General features: G+C 43.8%; 1 protein-coding gene across 1 annotated transcript in view; it reads left to right on the forward strand.

Moving 5' to 3' along the window:
• Positions 1-19,311, forward strand: part of ABCC4 (ATP binding cassette subfamily C member 4 (PEL blood group)) — a gene marked incomplete at its 5' end in the record, with an annotated part of 504,496 nt that overhangs the window by 175,832 nt on the left and 309,353 nt on the right. Inside the window, 3 exons of the mRNA XM_082245314.1 lie at positions 9,691-9,780; positions 13,637-13,828; positions 16,686-16,780. Coding sequence (XP_082101440.1) covers positions 9,691-9,780; positions 13,637-13,828; positions 16,686-16,780 — 377 coding nt within the window. The remainder of the gene's footprint in view (positions 1-9,690; positions 9,781-13,636; positions 13,829-16,685; positions 16,781-19,311) is intronic.

Below are 19,311 nucleotides of genomic sequence, written 5' to 3' on the forward strand. Positions count from 1 at the left end.
GCACATACCATGAATTACCATGAATTACACCCCAAAATACATTCTGCTGAGCAAAGGGTAAACAAAAGCTTACCTGTAGTTTTAGAAGCGCAGTTGTTCACAGGAGTTGAGTCCAGGCAGCAGGCAGGGACTTGGTCAGCAACAGTGCATGCAATTCTCCGTGCAAGGATACCAGTCCAGTGTCAATGCAGGCCGAGATAATGTGAGCAGTGCTGGTGTGGTCAGTTCATGCGGCAGGCAGAGGCATGATGGTAGTAAGTCCTGCAGGCAGAAGTAGGGGCTCTGTCGGGATAGAATGGGGACAGGGGTAGAGGCTTCTCCCACCCAAATCGCTTTGAAGCCTCCGGGATCCAGACCCTAATCTGAGAAGAAGAAAAACAAAAAAAATAGTTTTCTTCATCCAGAAAAACAATTCTGGTCCCCTCACATATGCGAGACCCCTGTGGTATGAATCCCACTACTTCCAGAGGCAGGCAAAAATCGTGGTCAAACAGTCCAGGGTCAGTTCCAGAGCAGGCAGAGGTAGGTACAAAATCGGCAGGCAAAGGCGTGGTCAAATAACAGTCCAGGGTCAGTTCCAGATCAAGCAGAGGTATGAACAGAATCAGCAGGCAGAAGCATGGTCAAAAAACAGGCCAGGGTCAGTTCCGGAGCAGGCAGACATAGGTACAAAATCAGCAGGCAAAGGCGTCGTTGAATAACAGGCCAGGGTCATTTCAGGAGCATACAGTGGCATAAGGGGTGAAGGCGGAGGACTACGTTTACCATACTAATAATTTAGACAAGTATGCTAACGGCGGAAACAGTCTTCTACACAGAGGCCTGGTTCGGAAGGACACTGGGGACAATAATAACGGGTGTCTTTTCTAATTCCTGCCTTGGTACACACTCTACATTTTTTCTGCCGTTTTTGGTTTGTGTGGGAGGGACTTTACTGGGAAAATGGCGTTCGGAAAGTCTACTGATTACGTCAGATCGAATGTTTTCTGGTGGGCCGTTTGGAAATATGAGGGCAGTGAAGATTTCCTCCAGGTAATAAAGGAAGGGTTGAGGGCTTTCGGTGGACTTGCGGTAAATTATGTATGAATTGTATGTGGCCAAATGAAAAATATAAATTGCTACTTTTTTGTACCAATGATATGTACGTCTTGTGGGTAGATAGGGTTCCATCATTTGGTCGTTGAAATCCACTGCCCCCATGAATAAGTTGTACTCATGTACACACGTTGGCTTTCGGATTGGGCCATTCCTTCTTCGGGATTCCACATAGTTGTCATTGTGGATTGAAGACAACATGTACACGTCTCTTCTGTCCCTCCACTTCACAGCCAGAACTTCCTCATTTCTCAGACTCGCCATCTCCCCTCTTCTCAGCTTGGTGTTTACGAGCCTTTGAGGAAAGCCTTTCCGGTTTTTTCAGACCGTGCCACATGCAGGAGTCTTCTTTCTGTGAAGGTTTCGGAACACAGGCAAACTGGTGTAGAAATTATCTACGTAGCCTTTTTCCAGGAGAGGGTAAATGAGGTCCCAAACTACTTTCTCGCTTGATCCCAAGTAGTCCGGACATTCAGGGGGATGCAGCTGGGTGTCCTTCCCTTCGTACACCCTGAAGGCATATGTGTACCCTGTGGCTCGGTCACATAGTTTGTAAAGCTTCACCCCATAGCGGGCCCGTTTGCTGGGAATGAATTGATTGATGCGCAGCCTGCCGGTAAATTTAACCAGGGACTCATCCACACATACATGTTGGTCTGGGGTAAATAATTGAGGGAATATTTCCGAAAAATAATTTAGAAGTGGCCGAATTTTGAATAGCTTGTCAAATGCTGGGGAATTTCAGGGAGGGCACTGGGTATTGTCATTAAAATGGAGGAACCTCATGATCATCAAATACCTGGCCCTGGGCATTACTGCAGAGTAGATGGGCATATGGTAGATAGGTTTGGTTGACCAATATGCTTGCAGTTCATTTTTTTTATTGAGTCCCATGTTGAAGGTGAGGCCTAAAAAGATCTTGAACTCCTCCACCGTTAGGTCTCTCCACTCACAGGGACGGGAATAAAATGACGTGGGGTTACTCTGGATAAATTGTTGTGCATACAGGTTGCACTGGGCCACAATTGACATCAGCAGGTCCTCTGTAAAAATTAACCTGAAGAAGTCTATTGGGGCAAAGTTCTCCGTGTTGACCTGGACTCCTGACTGGGCAGTGAAAGGGGGGATGATGGCTTCTCCTGAGTTGGGAGGAAGCCACAGGGGGTTCTGAAGGGCATAGGGAAGGCTGGCGTTGGTCCTAACCCTTTGGGGGCGAGGTGACACCCCACTTGAGCTTGGCCTTTCTTGCCGAGGCACTGCGGAGCTGGTGGATGGCACTGCGGAGCTGGTGGATGGCACTGCGGAGCTGGTGGATGGCACTGCGGAACTGGTGGATGGCACTGCCTCCTCCTCACCAGAACGACTTCGTTTGGCAGGCGCGCAGTATTCTTCCTCGTCGGAGTCGGTCTGCGTCCCGCTGCTAATGACCGGCTCGTAACTTACTTCGGAGTCAGACTCTGAAGAAGATTCCGAAGCAGAAAGCTCCCTATTGTTGTCCATGTCCCCACTGATGATATTGAAGGCCTCCTCGGCTGAGAATTTTTTTTTGCCATCGTTGGTGATACTGATGGGCACGGTGACACTGATGGGCACTGTGAGACTGATGGGCACGGTGACACTGATGGGCACTGTGACACTGGCACACTGATGGGCACTGTGATGGGCACACTGATGAGCGCACTGATGAGCACACTGATATGCACTGTGGGCACACTGATGGGCACTGTGGGCACACTGATGAGCGCTGTGGGCACACTGATGAGCACTGGGCGGGCATTGATGGGCACACTGGTGGGCACTGGTGGGCACACTGGTGGGCACTGGGCACACTGGTTGGCACTGGGCACACTGATGAGCACTGGGCACACTGATCTGTGGGCACAGATGGGCACTGATGGGCACACTGGTGGACACTGGGCACTGTGGGCAACTCAGATGATTTGCAGTTTTTACACTCACGGATCTCTCCTCTCCTCACACTGCAGTCTGTGTGTGAGGAGGGAGAGCTGGCAATGAGAGATGATCTCATATGTTTACATATGAGATCATCTGTCATTGGATGCCTCGATCGAGTGACGAATGGCCGCTGTGATTGGCCATTCGTCACGATCTGTGATTGGCTGTGTCCAAGGGACACGGCCAACACAGTTTTCCCCCGATGCGTGCTCGCGGGAGCGCGTGGGGAGCATGTTAGAGGGAGGCCGTATAAAGACGGCCTCCCGAAAATTCAAGTCCGCGCTGCAGCCGTATATAGGCTGTAGCGCGGATGTGAGCAGGTTAAGAGAAAGCTGAGGTGCTAATATCAGTAGTATCTCATCTCGCAGCTCAGCAAGCAGTTGTATGAATACCAGCAGGTCAACTTTGCTGAGGATTTTCCATCCGTCTGTGGGATCGAATCGGAGTGCCCAAAGAGCATAGGGGGCTCTATTAGCAGACAGATCCCCCACTGAGCAAGCGGATTCCACCCCATGTGAAAGGGGCCTTTATAGGGGGCTCAGGACAGTAAAGACTCATTTACATTACATTGTGGCCTGTCACATTGTGGCCCTCGCTCTCAAAAATTTGAGCACCCTCGCTTTACAACATTATATTTACCTTTAAATTACCGGGGTACCTGATTTTTTTTTTCTTGAAGTAGAGCTAAACCTTCCACTCCTTTACAGTCAAGGAAGCTGCCATTTTAGGGCTCTTTCACACAGTCTGCCTCCATAGGCGGATCCGTGCTGCTCAGCAGGGGATCATAAACACAGATCCCCACTGAGCAGGAAGGTGGCATCTCCCTCTCCGCTCCGTGTACAGAGAGGGAGGTGTCAGAGCCATGCTGTCCTCTATGGGGTAATCGGATGAGAGTGGACCGCCTATCCGCTCTCATCCGATCCCATCCGATCCCCTGGAAGGATGGATAATAGGGTTTCCATCCGTCCGGATTTCACGGACAGGATCATATGGCAGCAGGTGTCAGCGGACATGTCTCCGCTGACATCCGCTGCCCCATAGGGATGCATGGAGCATCCGATCAGGTCCGCCTAAAAAACTGACAGGCGGATTTGATCGGAGCACTCGTGTGAAAGGACCCTAAAGGGTCATACACACTATAAGATTTTCTGAAGACTTTTTCCTTTAGACTTACCAAAACCAGATAATATGAGGTCAAACCTAAACACTTTCAATTTGTATGCAATCTGGCAGGCCCTTACACTACATAGAAAAGGTAAATCTGAAGGAAATCTAACCACAAAAGTTGGATAGTGTGTATCCAGCTTTAGTCTGTATTTGATCTGCAGTTACCATGGTGCTGCAAATGTGATCAGTTATGACACCAGCCATTTGATGGCTTGACAGTTTGGTTGCGAGCACAAGCAACTGTGAAGGTTATCATTCATGACATACCTTGAATGTAACTGTTTTTTGAAACTGGTAAATCAATGGGCTTAATTCTGCTTGAATAAAACAAAGTTCACATAAACATGTCTTTTGCAGAAAATTAAAAAAAAAAAAAAAGCTATGTCAATACATATTTTTTCACTTTATTTAAAACAGGGCAGTGCAAGATTGGTTCTAATTGGTTGATATAGCACTTGGCTGCTTGTAATATTTAATTGATGTCTGAAAAAGGTGTTATACCTGGCACAAACATATTCATGGCAACTAATTAGAGGTGTTCGTTATGTAGATAACAGAAAACTGCTACAAGTGGGTAAATATTTGATTGCTATGTGTTATACCATTCTGCTGTTTTCTGCAAATAAATTCCAAGGGACTTTGGTAGTGAAAAAAAGGATTTCACTTGGCAATGTTCCACTTTGTTCTGCTGCCTGATTTGTAGGCTTATGTAAAAACTCACATGAGTAATATTTGGTTAGTATTCTAATGTGCACTTTTTATTTGTAGTCTGGGCAAATACTCTGGGTTTAAAGTTGACTTTGATTATTAAAGTTTTGTGTGCTGTCCCCCAGCTCCCCATAATATTTAAGGTTATTGAGTAACCTGCAGCAAATAGCAGCTCTTGAACAGTTGCAGGCATTGTATTGATCAGCTTGGTTCTTGTTATAGGAGATTTTTACTATTTGCATTTTAACTGAACTGTTTTTGTTGACTTGCTGCCACCTACTGGTACTTTTGTAGAATAAATTCTGAATATTATCTCCTAAGTTATGGTCTGTATAAAAAATTGTCTTGCAAATATTAACATTGTTGTAGAAGATAGAGCACAAAGATTATGGAAGTAATTGCGATTTCTACTGATTAGTGATGTTTTATAATACTTTTTACATTAGCAGAACTTTTAAAACATCTGGGAATCGGTTTTTAGTGTAGTCTATACTGTATCTAGAAGATCATCTCACTTTGAGTGTAGAAATACCTGGATGGAATCCTGGAAGTGAAAAAAGTCTTACATTTTTTAAAATTCAGTTTAGCATTTTCTTAAGTCCCAACTTCAACCAGTATTAATTTCTTAGCCAATTCTAGGGGACATGTGCTGTATTGAACACAAAAATGCAGTGTTATTTTTCTGCATCAAGCTAAACACCATGTCATTTTCTTAAATTTCATAGGAACTATTGGAAAATAAAGCCATCACAATTATTTTTGCTTATTGTATGGAATATTTTTAAAAAATTATTATTATTTTTTTTTTTTAAGGCGAATAGAAAGGGTAACATTTGTCAGTTCTAAAAACCTAATAACCATACTATATTTTGTAAGTGAGAAGGAATTTCACTAAGTGCTTGGCAGATTTTGAAGAACAAACGCATAACATGTTTTCTGTTACTGTATATCTGGTGAATGATCTGCCTCTAGATGTTGGGGGCCAAAACTATGACAGACTGTCTCATGAATGCGCTGGAACATAGCCTATGCTTTAACTGCAAGCTCAAAGCCCTATTTGTCTTCCTTACTCATTATTGTTGTTTTCTCAAGCCAACAGCACCTTCTTACCCTCCAGGGTATTTTGACATGGTGACAGCTAACATGTTTGCCTTTAGCTTTGGCAAAGTTATATTGTCACTTATTACCAAATCTCATTTGGCTGCAAGCTGTGTAGACCATGTAAACATTGGTATTTAAATTTTAACAATGGCCAAAGTTTTTTTTTTTTTTAGCTTTAGATAGTGTGGATGGGTAGATGGGGTTTTTCCTACTGCATGCTTCCTTGTTTGGAAGAGTTCCTCTTATTTATTCTGTCTTGTGCCAATGGAGGAAATCAAGGGTGTCACCTCAATAGGGACACAGATAGCAATACGAACCAGATGGAATTTGTATGCCTTCCCAATCAACTACAAACAAGTAATTGCTCTGTGTATCTTTTGAGAAAAGATTCCCCTTCTTTCCATGGCCACCACACAGGAAGTAAGTAAAAATCTCCCCAGAGAGGTCAAAGGCAGCAATCGGATCCTAGAGTTGGTAAATTTTCCCCAGCTATCCAAAACCTAAAAGTAGACCGGGCCATGACTTTGGCTTCCTAAATACTAGCAAATGTTGCACCATTTACAAAGAGAAATTTGACAGCTGTTTGCAGTGTTTGCAGACTCATGAAACTTATTTCAACTTTTTTCTCTGGCTGAGACAACTAGGCGGTTTTACTAAAGGAGTTTAGAATCTTTGCTTAAAAATGCATGAATATTCACTTTAAATATTTAATCATGTTCTAGCAAATTCCTGTTAACCTTCAACACCCAGCCATGCACAAATGCTTTTCACATGATTAGATACTCACACAGGTTTTTGAGTAGAAATTTTGATCTTTATTCATTCAGTATCTGATTTGGTATTTGAATGCAGCATGTACACTGTGTTGTCAAAAGTATTGGGACACCTGCCTTTACATTCACATGAACTTTAATGGCATCCCAGTCTTAGTCTGTAGGGTTCAATATTGAGTTGGCCTACCCTTTTCAGCTATAACAACTTCAACTCTTCTTGGAAGGCTTGACACAAGGTTTAGGAGTGTGTCTATGGGAATGTCTGACCATTCTTCCAGAAGCGCATTTGTGAGGTCAAGCACTGATGTTGGAGAGCAAGCATGGCTCACAGTCTCCACTCTAATTCATCCTAAAGATGTTCTATTGCAGGCCAGTCAAGTTCCTCCACCCAAAACTCACTCATCAATGTTTTTATATACCTTGTGAACTGGTTACCTTTGTGAACTGGTCCAAATCATTTGGTGGAGGGGGGATAATAGTGTGGAGGGAGGGGGTTCAGGGGTTGGACTTGGCCCCCTAGTTCCAGTGAAGGGGACTCTTAAGGCATCAGCATACCAAGACATTTTGGAAACAGTTTGGGGATGGCCCCATTTCGTTCCAACATGACTGTGCATAACAAGGACCATAAAGGCAGGGATGAGCGAGTTTCAGGTGGAGGAACTTGATTGGCCTGCACAGAGTCCTGACCTCAACCCGATAGAACACCTTTGGGATGAATTAGAGTGGAGACTGCCAGCCATGCCTTCTCTCCAACATCAGTGCCTAACCTCACAGATGCACTTCTGGAAGAATGGTCAAACATTCCCATAGACACACTCCTAAACCTTGTGAACAGCCTTCCTAGACGTGTTGAAGCTCTTATAGCTGCAAAGGGTGGGCCAACTCAATATTGAACCCTATGGACTAAGACCGGGATGCCATTAAAGTTTATGTGCGTGTTCAGGCAGGCACCCTACTACTTTTGGTAATGTAGTGTATATGGTAAAAAGTTGTTCCATTTTATGTGCAGAAAAGGCTGACTGGCAACTTGTGATTACTCTACACCAAACACCCAATAGGATTGATTTACTAAAGGCAAGCTGTTCACTTTGCAAGGTAGGTTGCACTGTGCAAGGGAGTTCTCCCCAGAGCTTAGTGAATGCTGTGCAATTTTTCCTTGTAAAGAATACCTTATCATGTTTAAAGAAAATAAAGAAATATAATTTTTGATTGCACATAATTAGATTACGGAAGTCAGCAGAGCTGCACCTCTTTCACTAAGCTCTGAGGATTATTTCCTTACAATGTGCAACTAGAACAGTAATTTTAGCTTAAGTAAATCAAACTATTAAGTTATATTGGAAGCCTGAGTGATTTTATACTTTAACCACTTGCTACCCACCCATTGTCAAATGATGGCGGAGCGGTGTAACTATTGTTCTGGGACGCCATCATATGACGGCGCACCAGAACAGCCTCTCTCGCGCGGATCGGCAATTATGACCGCGCCGTGTTGCTAGGACACGGCACGATCCTGATCTCGGTAAAGAGTCAATGACATGACTCTTTACCCATGTGATCGGCTGTGTCCAATCACAGCCGGTCACATGTAAATGAGAAAGTGCCGTTATTTGGCTCTCCTCGCCTCACACTGTCAGTGCGTGAGATGAGGAGAGCCGATCAGCGGCTCCTCCTTATAGGGGAGACAAATACAACATCATCAGTGCTCATCAGTGCCCTGATTACACAATGTAAAGAAAGTGCCAATTACTGCCTACCATCAGTGCCCACAGTGCCCGCCATCAGTGCCCACAATCAGTGCCCATAGTACTGCCAGTCAGTGCCCATCAGTGCCTGCTCATCTAGGCACTGACTGGCAGCACTATGGGCACTGATTGTGGGCACTGATGGTGCTGCCCATCAGTGTCCGTCAGTGCCACCCATCAGTGCCGCCCGTCAGTGCCGCCTCTCAGTGCCCATCAGTAATATCTATCAGTGTTCAGCAGTGCCGCCTATCAGTGCCACCTATCAGTGCCCATCAGTGCGGCATATTCGTACCTCCTCATCAGTGCCCATCAGTGCAGCCTATCGGTGCCGCCTCATCAACGCACATCAGTGAAGGAAAAACATTTATTTATTTTCAAAATGTACTCACAGAAAATAAGAAACTTTTTTTTTCTTTCCGTCTTTTTTTTTCTTTTTTTTTGTAAGAAATAAAAACCCAGTGGTGATTAAATACCACCAAAAGAAAGCTCTATTTGTGTGAAAAAAATGATAAAAATTTCATATGGATACAGTATAGCATAACTGCGCAATTGTCATTCAAAGTGTGACAGCGCTGAAAGCTGAAAATTGGCCTGGGCAGGAAGTGGGTGAAAGTGCCCTGTAAGGCAAGTGGTTAAACTGTGATAACTATGCTTTGTTTTGAGTTCCATCTTTATGCAACACAGCACTGTCTTGGACCCCGTTCACACTGGGGCGACCTGTCAGGCGACCTGGTCGCCTGACAGGTCGCCTGCCATAGAGAAGCTGCGGACCCGTTCTAATAGGAGCGACACAAGTCGCTCCGACTTAGAAAAAGGGTCCGGAGCTTCTTTGGGGCGATCTGGAGCGACCTGCATTGACTTCAATGTTATGAAGTCCGTGCTGGCCGCTCCGAGGTCGCGGTGCGCTGCGCACCGTGACCTGTGAGGTCGCCCCGGCAAGTCGGATCGCCCCAGTGTGAACGGGGTCTCAGAAAGGAATAACTGTTTTTTTTTTTTTTTTGTTTTTTTAACCTGTCAATTAAATTAGATTCTATATAAAATGTGATTGCTGTTTCTGTCAGTTCAGATTGTAAGAGATTGTACAAGTGTGAATATTTTTTTTCTTGGCTGCAGTGGTGTTATATCCAACATTGTTTTATTTGCAGACCTTGGAAATGCCAACTCTTCAGAATATCTCCTGCAGTGTGAGACCTGGGGAATTGCTGGCTGTAATCGGACCTGTTGGAGCAGGGAAAGTGAGTACCATTTTCCTGCCCCTCTTTCTCTCCTCACGCTCTACGAATACCTCTAAACTGTGATTTTCCAGCATAATGAAAGTGCTGATACTTTCTATAGACTGCATTCAGAGTCAGTCATTGGGCTCATAGTGAAAGAGAACATGTATTTACATTGATTGTCCCCATGCATTCCAAATGAGTGATGAAATGCCAGAAAAAACTGCTTGGGGTGTTACTTCTTTGTCAAGACACAATAGTGCGCTTAGTTTACCTTACCCTGATGTATTGTATTTTCTTATGGGATGCTGGCTGTTTGAAGTTTTCCAGTGAAAGGGAGAATAGTGCATTAACATGGGCTGAAATGATAGATACACGGATAGAACACTAGGTAATGCTTTGTGAGATGGAGTCATTCCATGTCGATTACAGATGCACAATATACTTTATCGCGCTTAAAATTGAATTATTTTGAAAGATGATTTCTGTTTAAAAAGTAAAGTAAGGAGAAGGCTACATAGTGTTAATTTACACATCCTTAATTCCTAGCAATATGAGAAAAGGCTAATAGTACTAAGGTCATCAGTTTGAATCCCAGCCACGGCAGTATCTGCATGGAGTTTGCATGTTCTTCCTGTTCCTGCGTGGATTTCCTCTGGGTATTTTGGTTTCTGCCCACACTCCAAACACATGCTGATAACTTAACTGGCTTCTGTCTAAATTGGCTCTATTGTGTGTATGTATTATTGTCAGTTAGGGACTTTAGATTGTAAGCTCCATGAGGACGGGGACTGATGTAAATGTATAATATATGTTAAGGGTTGTGCTATATGAATACCTGTAATAAATAAAAAAAATAATTACCTGCCCAGTACTTGATACCTTAAGTAAGGCTTTTGTTCCCACTCCTTCTACTAAATTGTGTTGACTTAGAGCAGTAATAAATAAAAAAAACAGGTGTAATATATTGCAGCTTACCAAACCTTAGGTATGGTGGCAGAATTTTTCTTTTTTTTTTTTGTTTTTAGTTCCCCCCCCCCCCCCCCATTATTTCCAGCCAGTATTACACTTCCTTGGGCTGCATTCACATCTCCGCAGCACATGAACACATGTATTTTTGCATGTTTTCATGCTACACACATAGGGCAGCCCGTTCATTTGAACTGTGTGCTGGCTGTGTTTGAGGTGCAATTAACAATGAATCGCACTACAAGGTCAATGCACATTTTTTTTGCACATTCTGTGAGTGTTTAGTTGTGAATGGAGCCTTAGGGTGTCTGTATTCGGGATGAAGTAGTAAAGCAGACCCCTTTTAGATAGCAGCATTGTCAGTCTGGGGAGAGGGTAGTGTTATTAGATTAGCAGGTATAGATGGAGTTGACTAACAAATTGAAGCTGAACTCCAGCTAACACCTTTTAAGCATTTACAGCAAAAGTTTTAGGATAAAGGTTTTTTAGATAAATAAATAAATAAAAGCTGACTATTGTAAGCACCCCTGTCAGTGTTAAATGGTTTGACTCAACCCTATAACTGATACTTTGTCTGAACAACTTGGGTCTGTTAAACTAACACACCAGGTGAAAATGCAACCACTACAAAGTGGTAATAAAGGCTCAATATGTTTTTAAATGACCAACAAACATGTCGTACTTACCTGCTCTGTGCAGTGGTTTTGTACAGAGCAGCCCCAATGCTCCTCTTTTCGGGTCACCCGTAGACACTCCTGGCTCCTCCTTTTCTGCCAGTGCCCCCCAATAGCAAGCTGTTTGCTCTAAGGGCGCTGGTGCGTGCTTGCTCCTGGACCCCGCTCTATACGTCCATGAGACACATAGAGCTGTGGCTCAGCCCCATCCCCTGCTCGCTCCTCATTGGCTCACTGGCTGTGATTGACAGTAGCAGGTGCCAATGTAGCAGGTGCTTTCTCAGCCAGTGAGGAATGAGAGACCAGGGAGAAGCTCGGCTCTCATGCACATCACTGGGTGGAGAGGGAGCTCTGGGGAGTATTGGGGGGGGGGGGGGCACACAGAAGGTTTTTTACCTTCATGCATAGAATGCATGAAAGTAAAAAACCTTGAGCCTTTGAAACCACTTTAGGGATTGATAAGCTGCAATACATTTTTGTTTTTGAGTTTATTCGGCTTTAGTCTACTACATATGATAAGCAACATTAGGGAAGCTCCAAACGCACCCAAAAAGCTGAAAGTTTGCCCTTTTTTCCTCCTGGATTACACCTTTTTTTTTTTTTTTTAAATGAACGTCTGAAAGAAAAACACATAATGAGCTAGTATGAAATACTTGCCTAAGAACGAAGCCCCCAAGTTCAGACCGCTCACCTCTCTCATGGGTGACATGTTGTGTAGCCCTTCTTCCGGGTTTGCGTCATCCGGCCATCTGATTGGCTGGAGCCGCGATGACGTCACTCCCGCGCATGTGCGCGGGAGCCGACGGTCATGGCACAGGGCTCTGGAGGAACGGCACGAGCGACCATTCCTTTAGAGGGCATGTGTCAGTGATGTCACTGGCTTCATGCAAAGTAAATATCTCCTAAGCGGTACATGTTTAGGAGATATTTACAGTACCTATAGGTAAGCCTTATCATAGGCTTACCTATAGGTACAAGTTGCAGAGGAGGGTTTACTTCCTCTTTAAGAAGGCAAAACACAAGGCTTCATTTATAATTCTTGCACATGTACCTGACATATAGGTGAATGAGGACCCTATAATCTGTAAATGCTTTTTGACTGTTTAATTTTTAAGAAATGGTATTGGATATAAATGCATATAATTATTAGCAAATTTCTTCTTTAATGTGTTACTAAACCCAGGACCCTGCATTCACTATATCTGGTTTTCTGTAGTACACAGAACATGGAAATGTATTTATTTTAGTAAATATAAACTGCTAAACACCTTCTCTCATCAGTAGTATATAGCAGTCTTGTGACTTCTATCAGTGTGCGGCTGAGCACTGGGTAAAACTTGTAGGAGGAGTTTAATTCTCCTCTCACTGTCCTACGAGGTTGCCTGACCCTCTGTCTGGACAGTGTTCATTGGCCCTGTGTTGATCACATTCACCCTCCCAAAAAAAAAAAGCAATACACATCAAACTGAGCATGTGTGCCTCCAAGGCTCTGTACAATTGGGAGATGAATTGGGGACTGTGGGAGAAGGGGAGGCTCAGAGAAGACAGGATCAAACTGCCTTTTTAAATCATGCGGTTCAACAGTGAGTATGCTTTACTGCATATACTGTACAGACAGATTTTACTGTTGTGGTTTTAGTAATATTTTAACACACAGGTACATAAGTATCTACATGGGTAAATTTTTTTTTTTTTGTTTCCAATTTTTATTGGCAGAATTTAAGTGGTACATACAAAACAATTATAAACGCTTGAAAAATCACGCATAATTAGCCAACAATAACATTCAAAGTAGTAAATTACATATAAAGGATCATTGCTTTAAACCACCTTGATGGTAATATTTATTGGACTCATCAGATCATTACCAAAATGGCTAATTCAGGGGTACAAAACATCACATGCAAGAGAGATAGGAAAGAAAGGAAGAAAAGAGTATATAGAGTATTCTGTGCGGTGGAAAAAGGTTAGGTAAATATTTTTTAACCAGAACAGAGCCATATACAAGTAAGGAAAAAAGGCTAGGCACCTTGGAGTCTTTTACATTTGTGTTTCCAACAAAGAGGAAAACAATAGCTACATGTTTAATTATTTATTATTTAACTGCTCAATGAAATGTCAGTATGATATTTCATCTCAGATATGATGCAGTTGAATAAAACTGTAAAACCTAATTATTACGGTAATTATTAATTTGTATTCACAAATATCTCTTTTATTTTACCTTTGCACAGTCCTCCCTTCTGAGTGCAGTTCTGGGTGAATTACCAAAAGATAAAGGCTTTGTGGACATCCGAGGAAGAATCGCCTATGTCTCCCAGCAGCCCTGGGTGTTTTCAGGCACTGTCAGAAGTAACATATTATTTGGGAAGGAATACGTTCAAGAGAAATATGAAAGAGTCCTGAGGGCGTGTGCACTGAAAAAGGTATTTATCTAAGCAAGGTGTCTAGCTGCAGATTTGTGTTGAATAGTGTTTCAGGCATTTATCAGGACTTTGATTTTTGTTTTTCGTGGAAACAGACAGAGCAGTTGTGATTTCAAAGATATCTTAAACAGACCTGCCTAGAGCGTGTCATGGAAACTAGAGCTTCATATGACACTGCAGTTATAGCAGTGTTTGCCAGCATGAGCTTTATTTGTGTAATGTATCACAGCACTACGTGCACCCCTATCAGGAATAGCACACATACCGAGAGGTAAGGCCGTGAAAACCTGAAGCCTAGTACACACTACTAGTTTTTTTCCTTTAAATCTAGCAGGGCTGAACGAAAAAAAAAAAAACCTGACAGCTCAGGTGGAACCGCTGTACTAACAATGCAATGTTAGTACAGTGGTCTCCCCTGCTGTGCTATTGTGTTCTGACAGGGGGATGCCCTTTCTCCCCGCCTTAACACCCGGGTCAGTGCTCTAAGCCATTGGCTGAAAGCGCTCATCGGGGGCCAATCGGCAGACCTTTTTCAGTCATGCCCCTTTGACAGAAGCTGGCCTGGGTGCAGTACTCACAGATGCCGTCTGACATTTGGCCCATGTGTGCTAGAATTTAAGGTCCACTTCCACCTTTGCTGTTTGATGCGATGCATTCATGCACACGCAATAATGTTTGCCATCTTGTATTTTATTGTGCATTGCATCAAGGCACCAATTATTTTAAGCGGACTGTCAACACACTACAGCGGACCAAAATTGCACCTGCACTATTTTTTTTTTTTTTTTTACTATGCAGCTTACCACAACACTAAGCAGTGCATTACCATGTGTTCTGGTGCAATGCAGGTATGTTGGTTTTGTTACAATACCAAAAAGTGAACGAGGACAAAGACCAGTGCACCATCCAAAGTAATTCCATCAAAGAACAGTGGTATTACCCATAAAAATAGCTTTATTACAAAAAATCGTATAAATAGTACTCAAAGCACAGCAAATACCCAGCATTAAGTCAGCAGACTAATTACTGATAATCCCAAATGGACATTATGGGTAGTAAATTGACAGGGATAGATCAATCATAGTTTATTTTGATTGGATCAGAAGGTTCAACAGAGTCCTCCACTTGGAGTTAATAAAGGACACCGGCTACCCTGTATATACCACTAGTGGGTTCAGCATAAGATCCACAAAATAATTGACAAAAAGCAGCCAGCAAGCAAGTAAATGTCCAGGAGCAGCAATAGGCAGGCAAGTGGTAGACAGGTGGCGAGATAGTAGCAGAGTGGTAGCAAATGGCAACCAATAATCAAAGCAGAAACTGCCAGGTAACTTACATATTATAGCTCAAACTGGCATGGACAGCCAAGTCACTCCTCAGTCTGCACAATACAAGTCTCCTCAAGTGCATAACATCACAGTCCCTGGGTACACAGCTCCGCCCAAGACGTTGCTGACCAGCATCAGTGTGTATATATATAATATAGCTCACCACTCCTGTCGGCACCAATCATCCTCCAGAAACCAGAGCTGACTTACTGTATCTCCCGTCAGGGCCATTGTGTGATCAATTCTGCCACATTAGCCATTCATCCATCCTATCAGCTAATGCAGTTATTTAGGAGCGGCATGTTTGGACAGGCAACCTGGCATTGCTGGAGCGCAGGTGTGGTGATGTAATCACTGCAACATGTTTAGCTCACTGGTCACGTGAGCTTCCACAGGATAAAGTATTATTAGATCTTCTGATCTTTAAAGGCTCCCGTACACAATTTTAACACTCAAGATTCTTAGGTATATCTTGAGCTGCAATCTCATCTTTGTTATCGGAGAGACGATAAGAAAAAGCTGCCACGAGAGCCTCATTGTTCCAACCAACCTCTGCTGCCAAAGTATTGAATTCAGTAGCGTAGTCTTCAACAGTTCTCGCACTCTGTTTAATGGACATGAAGCTTTTGGCAGCAGAGGTGAAGTGGGAGGGAATATCAAAGACCCTTTTGAAGGCGGCCACAAACTCAGGGTAATTCCGGACTACGGGTTTTTGTGTTTTCCAATAGAGGGTTTGCTCAAGCCAAGGTTCTATCAGAAAGCAGAGAAATAATGAAGCCTACTTTGCTTTTGCCTGTAGTGAATGCCTTGGGCAGCATCTCAAAAAATATACTAACCTGGTTGCGAAACCCTCTGCAGTGATCTGGATCGCTCCCAAAATGCTGGGAAAGGGAGCAGAACCAGTCATACCTCTTACAGAGGTCTAATTAGAGGCGGCTGCCTGAACAGAGCCCGGAGCAGCAGAGCAGGGATGACTTGTGATGGTAGTTGTACTGCAGCAGCTGGAGTGGGAGGATCCAGATAAGCAATTTGAATCGGGAGCTTCTGTAACGCTATGGCAAACTGATCCATGCGGTGGTCCTGCTCATCCAATCTGGAAAAATATCAAACTAGGTGGATTGCCTGCATTCCCAGTTAATTCAACCACAAATTAGTTTTCGGAGTGAACATTTGTATAAATGTCCATCCCTGACTGGTTACATACCGTAGTTTAGAAGGATGAAAACATGACATGTGTTTGTGATTTTTATTCTCTAACAATTCCCATAGCCCTGTATATTCTGCTTCCTGAGGAAGACATCTAAATGTTTTTTCTTCAAAGCAAATTGTAAATGTTAACATTTTGGGATAAATTCCAACAGAAAGTTGCAGATAGTGTGTACTGTGGAAATAAATTACTTCCTTTTTTATTTATCACATTTTTCACAGAAAAGGTGTGCTTCTTTTTTTCCTTACTGTGCATTTTATATTTCTGTATATATTTGTTGTATTAAGACTGAGTTACAATATTGTAGCTGTAACCCTCACAGGACATGCTGCAGTTAGAGGACGGTGACCTGACTATGATCGGAGATCGTGGTGTTACACTAAGTGGAGGACAGAAAGCGCGTGTGAATCTAGCCAGGTAGATCATTTAATATTATGTAATATGTAACAGTGTAGTATAAGCTGGCCAGATATAATAGGTAACAATGTAACCTGTGCATGCCTGTGGTGCTTGATCATAGTTCAGAATGGCTATGGGATATTTACCATATTTGGTATAATTGTAAAATGAACATATGAGAGATAAACTGATAGGTTTAGTTTAAAGGTGGTATTCTAACGCATGAAGTATGTTTGTGCAGCAATGTATGGGGTAAAATAAATTCACCTATCTCTTATTGCACTCTCTTGCCACTTTGGCAGAACTAAATTCACAGTTTCCCATGTGTAAGAGTCATCATACACATTATAATCTGAATGTATATTTTTTGTACAAAATAAACTTTCAATTTGTCACAACTATGGAATATAAAGATCTACCTTAACAATTAAATACATTTATATCCATTGAGGCAGGCCCTTGCATTACATAGTTGTAGGTTAGATCTAAAGGAGATTGTACAATTGTATTTTAAAGAGTGTGGCAAGCTTAAAGTCACCCATATTGCTTTCACCCACACACATGACGAGATTGGGCAAACTTAGGCAATCTAAACCCACAGTACATAAATTATCATACACAGGCTGTCACTATATTTTCAGTCCTACTGTAGATGTTCAATTCAAGCTTGAAATATGTTGCTCTATCTTGTACCCATTCCAATTATAGTCTACATCAAGGGTCTCCAAACTTTCCAAGCAAAGGACCAGTTTACTGTCCTTCAGGCTTTGGCGGGGGGTTGGGCGGACGGACTGTGGCCAGTGAGAGTAGAAAATGCCTTCGGCATCGGTGCCCTATCATTGGGTTAATGGGAGGGAGAGTTAGGGGAATAGTGCCCCAAGGCCAGAGAAATTCAAGCACAGGGCCACATTCAGCCCCTGGCCCACAGTTTAGAGAACACTGGTCTACATTGATCTGGCTGATATAACTATTTGGGTTTCAGATTTATTGGCTAGAATACTTTTTTTAGAGCTTTTCTGGCAATATTCTACATGTGTATGAGCTGCCGACAACATTTCTGTGCAGCCATTGCTCGAGGACCCCATTAGGGTATGTATGCACATCTTTGTTCCCCACATGATTTGAGCACCTGTCACAAGCACTATATGGAACCACTGTTTTATATTGCTATTTTGCTTAAGGTCAGAAGGTTCTATTCTAAATCTAATCTGTTTTGGGATGGAGTTTAATGGACTTTTAAGCTGGGAGGTGGAACTTTTATGTAGGTAACAGAAAATCATTTTTCACATGTTTTTTTTTTTTTTAATGCAGCATTACCATTGAATATTGTCATCCAAGTACTCACCTAAAGAATGTTCCCTGAAGTTTAATTTGCTAACTCATCAAAAATATAAAACAATGGGGGGGGGCGTGGCCTGCGGTGCTGCAAGATGGACACTTAGACCAGCAGCTCCGCTCGGCCATCCGGGACTTTAGCCTTCTACAGCCCACACAGCGGGTGTTCTTGCCTCTCCGACGCCTCTGTAGCTTCCTGGCAGGATGAAGGGGAAGAAGGGCTCGGCTCAGGCGAATCGGCTGGATGGTTTCCTCATCTCGTCCGCCGCCGGCCTCCGCCAGCATGGCGCGGGCGGGCCGCATCAGAACGCCTCTCACTAATCTGGCGGGAGGGAGCGGGAGCATCGCGGCCAGCCTGTGCGACAGATAGCTAATCCGGACAGTGGAAACTCGTCCGGATCCTCCACTCCTCCCTCTCCCTCAGCCAGGAGCCCCGCAAAGCAGAAGCCACGTTGGAGCTCCCCGCCACCGGACCCTGACCAGGCATGCGGGATGGAGCAATCAGCAGCCTCTCCACAACATGGCGCTGCGCAGCCATCCATGGATCCCTTCGCTGCCTTCCCTGCAGGAGACCAGCCAGTGTCTGCCTGTCTTCTAAAGGACATGATGCGATCATTGTGGTCTTCTCTTCACTCAGACCTCTTCCAGGGGATCACACAGACCAAAAAGGAGGTGAAGCATCTGGAAACTAGGGTGGAGAGGGTGGAAACCTCCATGGAAAAATGCTCTCTATCGCTCAACACTATGGTGACCGCTCACAATGGCCACGCTGATGACATCGCGTGGCTGAGGGACAAGGTGGCTGACCTCGAGGACAGATCCCGTCGGAACAATTTGAAGTTGAGGGGGATCCCCGAGACGGTTCAGCCTCAGCATCTCAGGCAAGTGGCTACTGATCTCTTCTCTGCCTTGATCCCTTCCCTTTCAGCCTCTGACTTGGAGATCGACCGGATCCACAGAATCCCCAAGCCGGGCTTCATAGCCCCTGAACTGCCCAGGGATGTCCTCATTCGGTTGCACTTTTTTCAGGCGAAGGATAGGATCCTCCAGGCTGCCCGTCAACTTCAAGTTATGCCTGGTGACTACCCGAACATCCAAGTCTTACCGGATCTCTCACGGCATACACTGCAGAAGCGTAGAAACCTGGCCACAATTACCAAGGCCCTGCGCAACCACCGCATTCCTCACAAGTGGAAGCACCCTGCCCTGCTCAC

This window comes from Pelophylax lessonae, assembly GCF_965119305.1.
Source record: "Pelophylax lessonae genome assembly, chromosome: 2".
NCBI lineage: Eukaryota > Metazoa > Chordata > Amphibia > Anura > Ranidae > Pelophylax > Pelophylax lessonae.